Raw genomic sequence first — 13,195 nt, 5'->3', positions numbered from 1 at the left:
CTTGGAGGCCTCTGGCTAATTGTCACTGCCTGCCTCTCTGGCTTTTTGTTAGGGGCCGGGTTGCAGGGGCTGCTGTTTTCATGTTAAAGCTCTGGCCCAAGCATAAGAGACTCTTAAAAACTGAGAACAAACTGAGGGTTGATGGGGGGTGGGGGTTGGGTGATGGGTATTGAGGAGGGCACCTTTTGGGATGAGCACTGGGTGTTGTATGGAAACCAGTTTGACAATAAATTTCATATTTAAAAAAATAAATAAATAAAGCTCTGACCCAAGTGGAGCCTCTTCCCTTAATTTGCTAAGGCACAGATGAGGCCAAGCTGGAACCTTCCAGTGGGGCTTTACAAAAGGGTTCCTGTAAACTCACAGGACTATCTGCATACGAATCACCTGGGGCAGCTTATTAAAAGGCATGTTCGCAGGCATCAGCCTCAAAGATTCTGACTTCACAGAGTGGGACTTGAGAATCTGTATTTTTAAGTGCCTCCCAGGCCTGTCAGAACGTAGGTGGGCCATACCTTGGGAAACATGGTGGGAGAGGCGAGAGTTAAATTTTAATGGTGTTAGGAGGGAGTCATGAACAAGAACCTGTGAACATCTATATCATGTTCAGTCATTATGGAGATTCTTAGGGAGAAGTGCACACAAAGAAATGGGAATCGTCAGACCACTTTAATAAAAATACTCCAGGAAGCTGACCTAGAGCAAATGGTTTAGGCTTATGAGGTCCAGGTATGCTTTAGGGGCCTACAGAACTGCCTCCCTCCCTCCCTCCCTACTTACCTACCTACCTGCAGGGGTGAGAGGAAGGGAGAGCATCGGACACAATGACAATGAGGGTGCTGATGTTTAAGGTGCAGTAACCCGCCCACTAGTAAGACAGGCCCACCAAACACATTGAACTTTAATTAAATTAGCAGTTTTTCCTCCCATGGTGGGTGAGTGGGGACTAGGATATGGGCAGAGGCATAATTTCCATGTCTTTGTGGGTGAATCATAGGAAATGAATTATACAAATTAACATGCTGATATACCCAGTTAATAAATGTATTCTGTAATAGTTGCTTAAAATTCAGTTCCATTTTCTGTTATTTTTTTCCTTTAAACAGGGGTCATGGGTAGAGAAGTAGAAAGACATTGGTGAGGGGCAAGAATATATATACAGGGTTTCACATTTTAGACTTCCCTCTAAAATGTCCAAATCCTAGCAATACGCTCTCTCATTCATCTCTCTAATAAATAGTGCTGGATAATTTTGCCAGGCCAGTAGCCCTTGATCACAGCAAAAGTACGGGAGATGCTGTATCAGTTGAATAGGCTACATGTATATACTCTTTTCAGATTAGAATTCTGGAAACTCTGTTAAATAAAAGAATTGGGCAAACCCAGAATATCTTTTAAAACATTTTTATTTAAAAAAACTTTTTTTAATGTTTATTTTTGAGAGAGACAGTGTAAGCGGGGGGAGGGGCAGAGGGAGACACAGAATCGGAAGCAGGCTCCACACAGAGCCTGATGCGGGGCTCAAACTCTTGAACTGCGAGATCATGCCCTGAGCCAGAGTCGGCCGCTTAACTGAGCCACCTAGGTGCCCCCAGAATATCTTCTCTTTTTTTTTTTTAATTTTTTTTAACATTTATTTTATTTTTGAGACAGAGAGACAGAGCATGAACAGGGGAGGAGCAGAGAGAGAGGGAGACACAGAATCTGAAACAGGCTCCAGGCTCTGAGCTGTCAGCACAGAGCCCGACGCGGGGGTCGAACTCACGGACCGTGAGATTATGACCTGAGCCGAAGTCGGACGCTTAACCGACCAAGCCACCCAGGCGCCCCCAGAATATCTTCTTAAGAAGAAAATCATTTGCTGTTATATTTTCCAATGAGTTAAAGCAATGAAACTCGGACCACCCTTTGCACCCAGAATGGTCTGTTGTCTGTGACGTGACAGCCAGAGCTGCTGCATGATTCATGGAGCATCATGATGGTTATGGGAGTTTTGAAGGATTAGGGGGAAATTGATGTTCGGTAAGGTGCTGCTGGCCACAAAAGAACACCTTGGCCACAGAACCTACTTTCTTTGGTTCCAGCCACCTCAGCGTGCACACTGTGCCAGCCTCAATCACAGTGCATTTGCTAAATGTGCATTTGAAATCAGAGACTTGCTTCTGCTTGATTTAGATACATGTTCCCTTTGGTTTCCTTATCTAATTTTGATGGATGAGTTAAAAGAAGTGCTTTGGTTATAGCTCAGGAAGAGCTTCCTTTCTTCCTGCGTGGGGCTCTCACTCTTCTCCCCTAGGAGGAAGCTCATTAGAACAGTTTCTCACAAACAATACGGTCTTGGGAGCAGGGACTATGAATTAATTTCACTTGACCCTTGATCAGCTGTTTACCTCGGATAACTCATACTACCTTTCTGGACCTCGGTGGCCCCAGCTTATCTGCCTGAGATAAGGAATTGATAATCTGTATCCCTCTGAGACCCATGGCCACCATTGGATCTCACAACTTCTGGTAGAAACACCATGGATTACAGACCTCTGTGTTTTGCCAGCACTGTTCTCTATGTCTGGAATGCTCTTCTTGATCTCAGCATCTTGGTCAACTTCTGTTCATTCTCCAGGACTCACAAATCTCTGCAAAGCATTTTGGGACCCCTCCTTCCTGCCACCTTTGCTCCTGACCTGTTATCCCTTACGTACTCTGTGCATATGGCTATAGCAGCTCTTAACTTCCCTTCAAACCTGTCTATAGTCTCCACAAGGTTCCTTATAATCCAGTATTTGGAGTTCCTCCGAACATTTGATAGCAGTCTTGTGTTTCCCTGGGGGAGAGGAGTAGTTGGCAGTGGAGAAGGACATAACTCTCCTGTTATGGCTTTCAGGGACTGAGAAAGCAGTAACTCCCCACCTGCCACTTATCATCCAGCTCTTTAAATTATTCACATTGATTTCCAATCCTTACAGATTGCATGCAATCACATGAGCACAGACAGCCTAGCTACTGACTCCAGCCCTGCAAAGAAGCCTTGGTCAGTCTGTCTTGATGACAGGTTTGGCTTAGCTCATCAAATCCGCAGCAAGCGATGCCGCCTCTACTCTTTAGGGTAAGTGCATTTTATAGCAGAATACCAAAACGCTCCTGCAGGTGGCCAAGGCTATTTCAATAACACAAAGTTATGAACAATGTGTAACAGGAGCTATACTTTGCCTCCTACACTTTGTTTCAGACTCATGTGTCGGTTAGGTAACTGTGGGCACTTGCGGGTCACCAGAAGCCCCCAGGCCATTTTCTCTCCCATTCTGCTGGGGGTGAATTGGCAACTTCAGATTTCAGTATGACCATAATCCTCTTGGCGAAACCCATGGTCGCCAGCTAGAATTACAGCATCCTTACTACGAAGAGAGAGAATATTAAGAATTAAGGGGGGGGGGGGGAAGAACAGCAAGCATATTAGAAATTTTTTACACATTTATGAGGAGTGACCCAAGATGAATGGCCACTGTTGGATTTTTATGGTTTGTGCCAATGGTAAATCTGTGTGTACATTTACGTTAAAAAGAAAAGGGAATTCTTGTGAAATCACTGTGATTTTGTCGAAACTGTAGGAAATAATATTCAGTTATTCAGGCTGAAAATGACCTAAGTGTACAAATGGATTTAGAGGGATTTTTGTAAAAGGGCGAATATAAAATAATGAGACTATTTCATGAAATATATTAGGACTTGCATCCAGTTCTGAACTTATAAAAATGTGTCTCAAAAAAAGGGGGGGCAGGAAAGAGTTGTTTTTATTGGGAACACCCTATTCCGTAGACTCTTTGTGGAAGCTGTGTGGTTAGGTTCTCCGACAAGGTCCCCAAGGTCCATTACAAAAGCACTGGGGACCCTAACAGGTGTCCTATGCCTGTTTCTCACTAATCGCTTTCATCATCTTGACGATTCACATTCAGGCACATGAGTGACAACTGCTAACCCAAATTCTAGATGATAAGGTTGGGGGCAGACGTTTGGGTCTGTGCCCAGAGGATCACCATCAACATCAGACTTTATCAAACAAGAATTCTTAGTTGTAGTCACTGTGGACTTTTTGTAAAAATGAACAGTTCAAGTAAGAGTCTCAGGATAATGGAAATGTGTATCAGTGGAGCTTGGGACGCAGTAGGCACTCGATATATATTTGCTACATAAATGATTGCTCTAGGTAAGGAGAGCAGGGAGAGTCGCTGGTTATGCTGTGATTTAAACCGGGAGGCTGAGGCTTAGGAAATTAGTTGCTCAGCCACTTGATTAGAACAGAGGGGAGCCCACCAACTATGCTTCAAGATTGTAGAAAGGATGGGAAGTTTTCACAGTAGAGTTTATTTTCTATCATATTAAAAATGCATGAAAGTAGGTCATAAAAGTAATTGCAGAGTACCACATGCAAGTTGGAGATCTCAGCTTGGTCCTGTTTTCTTGCTCTGAACTGCCTTTATAGTTTACTTATTATTTTACACCCTGGAATAATTTCATTTAAAGCCTATCACTGAGTAAAATGAAACTAGGAAAGCTGTTGGGGGGGGGATTTTTAAAATTCCTTTTTGCTTTCCTTGTACTTCAGAGCCATTAGATAATTTTGTTGTTGTAAGATTTCAGATTACTTCCTGTAAAAAGGTGGTTTCTTATTTTCATCTAAATGTTCACTATTCAAACTCAACATTGTGAAGAGCAGATAAGAACAATTGAATTCCACTGGGAACAGACGTGAATAGATTATAAGGGCCAACATTTGATTCAAAACCTAAAAATGCTTAATTGAAAATGGGGAACTAAAAATATTTCTGATGGGTAAAAAAAAAAAAAAAAAAGAAAAGAAAAGATGTTTTGGATTGTGGTTGCACACGTTGATTGCACTGTTATTCAGGACTGAGGATCAGGACAAGCATACCCCCTTCTCAGGTGAATTGCTTGCCTGGGGGCAGGTAAATAGCCAGCTGACATCTCAATTAATAATGAGAGAAGAAAGAGACTCAGCCCAGAAGTGGCGGTCCTAAAATGAGGCACAAGAACAGGGAATGTGGGTCATGGATGGTCAGCATTCGGGAGTAGTGGGGTAGTTGAGAGATGGGCAGGGAGGGCAGGTGGCAGGTGGGTCATGGGGTCCCTACACCAGGCAGTAAGTGCTCGAAGCCCCAGGGCTTTGGCAGCAGCAAGACTATGCCACTTCTATGCCCAGTCATTCCCAGGTCAACCAAGGATGATTGATAAAGCCATAGCTTGGGGTGTCCTTCCTAGAGAGGAAGAAAGGAGTCGGAGGACAGATGGACCAGGAGACAAAGGCTGAATGTCCTGCCTTCTGATCTGTTCCCTACCTTTCCTCCACCCCAGGAACTGAAGCAGGAGTCACTTCCACCTTATTTCAGAGTCTGGAATGTCTTTACTAGGAGTCAAAGCTCTTTATTCCACAGTTAATGTAAAAGCATTTTTTTCCGGGAGAGTGTACTCTGTGTGAAGTTCAGTTGAAAATTAAAATCAGATCCTTTTCAACCTTGAAATGGGGTAGAATAGACCAATTAAGATAGGGGAAGTTGCTGTACAGGAAGGTTATGTTACAGAGGAAGGGGAAGAGAAGAGGAAGGAGAGGTTGTGTGTTTAGGTGATAATATCATGTACTTGACCTCTTCAGCCTGCGGTGGTGGCTGCTCTGTAAGTCTTCTCCTCTGTGACTTGGAGGGGGAGGGTTGGGGAGGGTGGTAGCTAACACGAATCGGGAAATATCCCCGATTTTATCCTTCCTGTCAAAGACTGTTTTTTCAGAGGTGGGAGTGAGAGTGGAAAAGAAAACTTGAGAAGAGACAATACATAGGTAGTAAATCTTCTTCACCTCTTTTTTTTAGTTCTCTGGCTGGTGGTACCATTTGGTTTCAAGACATAAATTCTCAGCATAAGACAGAAGAACATTTGATAAATGACACATGGTTAGGCAACAACTAGTATCTTACACAGAAAAGCTGGGACTTCCAGGTGCCAAACATTTTCAACTTGTAATAGTTTAACACAGCAGGTGCTCATAGTATACATGAATGAGGAATCAGAAAATCATGGACCCAAGGATCCTTTTTAAATAAATTTTTTTTCCTAATCACCACTCCCCCATGAAATTTTAATGCCAGAGATAAACTGTATATCTTTTTATGTAACATATGCATGTGTGCTTTATATGTAAAAAGAGGAAGTATTGTTGACTCCCAAGAATGGATTTTTGCCCCATTAGGGGTGATATCATTCCTGTTGATAATATATGTTTTGGACAAAATCTTGGCATTTCACGCAATGTTATTTAATAAAAATTAATAATTTATAACATATTTTTTATCTACTATTTAGTGTCATTTATGCTTTGAAAAACCCAGAACAGACCATGAAACTCCTGGGAAACACGATTGTCTTACTTCTTCCAACCCTGATGCCTTCAACGGTCACAGTTAGAAACCTTTCCTATATCTGGTTTTATTTATTTTTAGCAGCTTTGTTGAGCTATAATTCACATACCGTACAATTCACTCTTGTAAGGCATACAATTCAATGGTTTTTTTTTTTGTTGCTACAGTCAAATTTAGAACATTTTCATGACCCCAAAGAGAAAGCCCTACACCCAGTAGCAGTCATTTGCAAATTCAACACGTTTCCTGCTTTTCACCCCCTCCTCGTAGGCAACCACTAGTCTACTTTCTCTCTATGAATTTGCCTATTGTGGACATTTCATGTAAATGGAAGCACACAACATGTGGCCTTTTGTAACTGGCTTTTTTTCACTTAGCATAATGGTTTCAAGGTTCATCCATGTTGTAATATGTATCAGTACCTCATATCTTTTTACGGCTGAATAATATTCCATTGTATGGCTACACCTCGTTTTATTTGCTCATCAGTTGATAGACATTTAGGTTGTTTCCACTTTTTGGCTACTGGGAATAATCGTGCAATGAATATGCACATGCAGGTTTTTCGGTAGACATTAGTTTTCGCTTCTCTTGGGAATATACCACTTCATATTCCCACCAGCAATGTATGAGGGTTCTCATTTCTCCACATTGTTGCCAACATTTGCAATTATTGGTCTTTTTGATTGTAGCTACCCTAGTGGATGTGAAGAGGTGTCTCACTGTGATTTTAATTTGTTTCTCCATGTTGGTGAATGATCATGAGCATCTCTTCATGTGTTTGCGCTAGGACGTTTTGATTCCTGGGGAACATAAAGGACGCTTACCTTAATACTCTTGGGAATATTTTTAAAAGAATAACCAAGACCTGAAACAGTACCACATCTATGCCTTCTGCCCTTCAGTAGCATTAAAGGGCATGCAGTTGCTAGCACTGTAGCTGGTCCAAAGGACACCTTTATATGACTTGGGAAGAGGCACCCCCTCAAGAACCCCTACCCCACCTGCTAGAAAATCATCATTATGGTGACTATGATGTGAATGGTACCGTCTAGAATTGTTGGGTGCACAACTCACACAACCACACTGAGGAATCTTGATTGTTGCTCTCTGAGCATCAGAAGAGGGGGGTCAAGATGGTTACTGTTATTCTGTGACCTGTGGAAATTTAGTCCTATAATTCTCCCTGTTCCTATTTCTTCAACAAATCTCTCAGATTTGATGCCCTTTCTGTGCTGAAGAGCTTGTCTCCATCTCAAACCCTAGGCTTAACATATGCAGAATAATATTCATAAGCATTAGTTATATAATTTTCTCTCTCCCCCGTGTAGAGATAGGTTATAGTCTTCATGAATGCTTATACATTTGAATACACCTATTAACTGCTTACCTATTTCAGAAATGGGTTGTAGCAGGAATTTCCAGTTGTCCTCCGATATCCATTCTTTCCTGTCTCCTTTGGTAACAGAACTCCTGAGTTTAGCAGGGCACCTGGCCACCTTGCTGAAGACTGCATACCCTAGCCTTCCTTGAAGCTGCAAGTGGCCGTATGACTAGCTTTGAGCAATGAGATATGAGCACATGTGATGTGTGCAACTTCTCAGCCATACCCTAAGAGGAAAGGACATGACCTTCATTCCCCTTTTACTTCTCCTGATGGCTGGAAGGCAGACGTGGTGGCAGGGAATGGAACAACTGTCTTAGATCATGAGATAGAAGCCTCTGATCTACATGTCTTGCTTCATGGAATACACATTAAGTAGAACATTCCTGTAAAGTAGGATTTTCTACAGTGAATTCTCTTTCTAGATAAATAAGAGCAGCAAATGATTTCCTTACAGACTAAATACATTTTTGCTGTAAGCAATATTTTTGTTTTGGTTACTTCATAATTTTACTATATTTATTTGTTCAGAAATCTCTCTTCATTACTACTTGTGAACTTCAGATCAAGGGTTATGACTAATTTATCTGTCTGTCTCTGGTGTCTAGTATAGTGCCTTAAACATATTAAAGTGCTTTATCAGTATTTGTTTATATACATGAAGAAGACAGCGAACCATAGCCTACCCCATGTCATGCTAGTTACTGTGTACTATGTATTCTAGGAATTCCAGACCCTATAATTTTCTAGTTTTCTCTCACTTGGAGCAGCATTTTATAGATTTGCTGTCTCTTTACTCAGCACTTGGGATTCAGAGATAAGCAAAAATGTTATGCTGTATGTTAACCAATTGGAACTGAAATAAAAACTTGAAACGAAAAAAATAAAAGCAAGAGGGACACAGTTCTCTTCCTTATGGAGCTTTACCCTCCAGTAACTGGCGATTTCGTAGATCCCCGAGATCACAAATATTCCTTCCAGGGTTCTGTGTCCTGTGCTCATTCACAGTGAGGTGCAGTATAAAGAGCACATTTACCTGGATTGGATTTGACTCCTGGTTTTCCTACTTTGGGCCAGGTAGTGCCAAACCTATGTATATTACATTTGCCTTTCCTGTCGCTTTTTACACCTACCACAAACTTGGCTAATTTAAACTAAGCTTGAGGAAGTACCATTTTGAATAAATGGAAGTAAGAATTATAGACATTGATTAAATTAATGCAGCTTATTACTTTCCAGTATAGTACACTTGTGTATTAAGTGTATTTTATTTACTAAAAGTAATATAAGTTAACCCCAAAATTACAAATTCAGTAGTTTCATTTTATTCAGTGCCTACAAAATAGTTCCTCACTATTTGATGATTAACTTAAATATGTATGTGTGTACTTATGATATCTCTAATAAAGAACACTTGTACATATCTAGAGAATTTCTGGAAAGATACACAAAAATTACTAACTGTGATTACCTCTGGAAATTAGTGGCCAAAATTTCTAAGGGTAGAAAACTTCCTTTTTATTTTATCTATTTCCTTGAACTCTTCCTATGTGTCTTTGTTATTTTTTCATTACAAAATTTTTTGTTTAAATTGAAAACATCAATATGTAATAAAGTGCCTTACTAAAAAAGTTAGTTACAGAACTGTATGTGGTTAATTTAATCCCTAAAAGTTTTTGAAGTCTTAATTAAAATACATGTTTTAGAGTAGAGAATGTTTCCTTGAAAATAATATTTTGAAAATTCACTTAGAAAGAAATTATTCAAATTTCTCTACTCTAGAAAGTTTACATATAAATTGTATTTAATGAGTACTTTGTTGACATAGTGTTCTCCTAGTAAAGCTACAGTATTGCCATTTTCCATTGGATGACCCATAGTAACACTGGTTTGCTCATCTCAGTTTCAACATATTCAGTTAAGTGAAAAATCTCTTGGGGCAGGTGAATGTGGCAACATTCTGATAGATATAGAAAGCTGTCTACTAAAAAAAATGCTTTGTAGTTTTTGCTCAACTCTTGGATTTATATTTCATGGCAGGTTTATATGTTAGCTGTTGCTGTGTAACAAATCACTCTAAAATTCAGTAGCTTAAAACCATTATTTATTCTTGCTTATATGTCTACAAATCAGCGGGCTTCCATTGACGGAGGCTGGGCTCAGCTGGGAGACTTTACTTCAAGGTGTGGTGGCTAAGGGAAGTGCTGCTTTTCATAGAAATTTGGCAACTTCGCTGGGGTACCACTGCCTCTCATGTTTCTTATTTTCCTGAGCCTGGCAAGTTATCTAGGGTATGTTTTCATCATGAGGGTGGTATGAGGATGTCCACGAGAGTGGACAGAAGTACTTAAAACCTCGGCTTGGGACTGGCATACTGTCACTTCCTTCCACAAAGTAAATCACCTAATCAAGCCAGAAAATCAAGGGGCAAGAAAGGACGCTCTGCTCATGATGAGCACAGCATGGCAGTAGTGTGGATGAAGGGGGACAGAATTAGAGCCAGTCATTCAGTCAGTCTGCCGTCTGAGTTGAGTAGGTTCAGTAGGACGTAAAAATTAGGAAACAGAATCTCTCAGGTAAAAGGAGTGATATAGTTTTGAAGGGTGCTACATCTTCTAGCCACAAGGGGAGAGAGAATTGTAGCTGAGAAACAGCAGAGGGTTGACATGCCATGCGTCCAGTGAGGGCAAAAGCAGTGTAGTAGGAGTGAAGGGAAAGAACAAGGCAAATAAGAGTCGTAAGAAAGTCTAGGTGGAGGGAGGATCTCTGTACTGAAGGCTTATTTTAATTGCCTAATGCCAGGTAAATAATTGTTAGCCAATGAGCTTGTACATGTCCAAATTATGAAATGTCTGCGATACCGGAGTCTAAGAGAATGAAGCATTTCTGCACTGGGTTCAGGTTTGGCCAATGTCTTATAGATACCCTTTGAGATTTTGGTATCTTAAACCATATCTAATTATAGTATTTTGAGCAAAGAAGCCATAAGCACCATTAAAAAAATTGTCTTTCATTTAATTTCATGTTTTTCATCCAAGCTGATGCTTTAATCAAAGTGATGAATATTACTCCACCAAATAAGGAATATGTCTGAGTAAATTAAAAATGTGTAAGTATATGAATGTTTCACATGACGTGCTACAAAGTGGATACTTAAGTACAATTCATAATTTCTTCCTCCTGTTGATGTGAATTTAGGTGAGGTGTCTCTTCTACTTCTTGAGTACTGGATCCAGTAGAACCGCACATATTTGCCTCTTCTTTAGCTGTACTATTTTAAAATGCATTTCCACTTCTAAGACAACAGATATTGTCTTTAAGTCAGGCTGCATGCATCATGGCCATTAGAATGGAGACAAATTACCTCATTAGTACACTGCACCTCTCCCTAAGGGAACTGATCCTGGAGCTTCTATTTTTGATGTATTCTGAGAAAAGCTCTTAAGATTACTGGATAGACTTGTTTCATTGCTACTATGGTTTACATCTTAAAAAAATTAATTTGCTATGTCTCTACACGTTTGAACATGTGATTCTCTGGTCTGCATTTAGCAGATAATTTCTCTGCTTGCTTTTTATCCAGAAGCTTTTAGCTATAATGCTTTTTGTGATGGAAGCAGGTTTATTGAATGTGTACAGTTAGCCATGTGTTAAAACAGGAGAAAGCTTGATATGAATAAGAAAATTGTCCTTAGAATTGTCATTTTATCAATCTAGCACTTTTGCTTCATTATATTTGTGTTGTTATTGATTTCCACGCTCTTTCTTTATAGGCTGGGGAATGATGATACCCAATTTGAGGTTAGCATGGCCAACAATGGATGTGAAGTACATCGTTTTGATCCTAGTGTTAAATCAGCTCATATTCTGGAGAGTCCGCGCCTTTGGCATCACCGCTTGTCCATTGACTGGCGGGACCCCCATCCAGCTGTTGCTGCCCCCAAACTGCACAGCAACACCAGGAAACTGGGAACCATTTTGAATGAATTTGGGCATCACAAGGTGAGATTTTTTTCATTTGATTTTATAATTAGGTAAAGTGAACAAACTCGTAAACTTTAAAAAATGCAAACCGGGGCACCTGGGTGGCTCAGTCGGTTAAGCATCCGACTTCGGCTCAGGTCATGATCTCGCGGTCCATGGGTTCCAGCCCTGCCTCGGGCTCTGTGCTGACTGCTCAGAGCCTGGAGCCTGTTTCAGATTCTGTGTCTCCCTCTTTCTCTGACCCTCCCCTGTTCATGCTCTCTCTCTGTCTCAAAAATAAATAAATGTTAAAAAAAAAATTAAAAAAAAATAAATTAAAAAAAAATGCAAACCAAGAATTGGATAGTTGAGGATCCAGTTTCAGTTTTACTGATGTTCACCCACCATTATTTATAGCATCAGCTCTGTAGACATGAAGTTTTGGCAAGGACAGAGATCTTAAGTTGATTTGTAGATTGTAGTCGCTGTTGAGTAGTGCTAGGGTTTTGGCCAAGACTGGGCAAGGAGCTAAGAAACCTACTTCTGGCGTAGGTTCAAGAGTCCCATTTTCATTTGGCAATTGATTTAAAGTGTTCAGACAGAGCAAACTACTTATGTCGGCCTCAAATACAAAAAGTAATCAGAGCCAGGTTTTTGTTTGATAAGAGATTGCTCATGTATCATGTTTCTCACTGTTTTAACAACTATTTTGGGTTTCTAGGCTCTTAAAGGCCAGAAAAAAAATGTATATCTTTGATTAAAATGAACTTTGTAAAATTGAATGGACATTATGTGTGTTGCAACTGATATAATTGTGTCAAAAGTATGTCAAATCCCTACAAGTATTTTGTGAACGGATAGCAAGAGGAAACTCAATCTTTGAACTGTGTTCCTGGAAAGAGATTTTTTAGTGTAGACCTGAGCCAATTGCATTCTGTAGGCAAATACTAGATAATTCTCCTGAGTGTGCTTGGCTTGCGTTTGTTTGCTAACCTGCCTGGGCTCGGCCTACTTTGCCTTCACGTTCTCAGCCAGAGATGGCATGTGGTTTGGAACATGCCAACATGGGTGCCTCTGAAAACCAATGTACATGGAACTTAATTTTAAACTTGAGTTGGCTCCTTGATCTTTAACAAAAGGGCTTATCCTCTGCGTTGTTCTTTTTCTTCTCCGCTCCCTCTTGCTCCACTTCCTCCTCCTCCTTCTTAAAACACACACACACACACACACACACACGCGCGCGCGCACACACACACAACTTCCCTTTAATTGGACAGCTGGAGCTTCTTCAAGAACGATTTCAAAGAATTTGCCGCTCTTTTGACATGTGATTAACTGTTGGTTTGTATTTTGCTCTGCCATTGACGGTCACTAGCATTTAATAATTAGGAGCCTAAATGAAACATATATAGGAGTTGGGGGGAGC

General features: G+C 40.5%; 1 protein-coding gene across 1 annotated transcript in view; it reads left to right on the top strand.

Annotated features, from left to right (window-relative positions):
* The window catches only part of METTL24 (methyltransferase like 24), a 103,843-nt gene that overhangs the window by 37,594 nt on the left and 53,054 nt on the right, over positions 1 to 13,195 (top strand). Inside the window, exons 4-5 of the mRNA XM_049654162.1 lie at positions 2,964 to 3,103; positions 11,580 to 11,808. Of these exons, the coding sequence (XP_049510119.1) occupies positions 2,964 to 3,103; positions 11,580 to 11,808 (369 nt within the window). The remainder of the gene's footprint in view (positions 1 to 2,963; positions 3,104 to 11,579; positions 11,809 to 13,195) is intronic.

Source organism: Panthera uncia, assembly GCF_023721935.1.
Source record: "Panthera uncia isolate 11264 chromosome B2 unlocalized genomic scaffold, Puncia_PCG_1.0 HiC_scaffold_24, whole genome shotgun sequence".
In the NCBI taxonomy this organism is placed as follows: Eukaryota; Metazoa; Chordata; class Mammalia; order Carnivora; family Felidae; genus Panthera; species Panthera uncia.
This window is presented reverse-complemented; position numbering and strand designations above follow the sequence as displayed.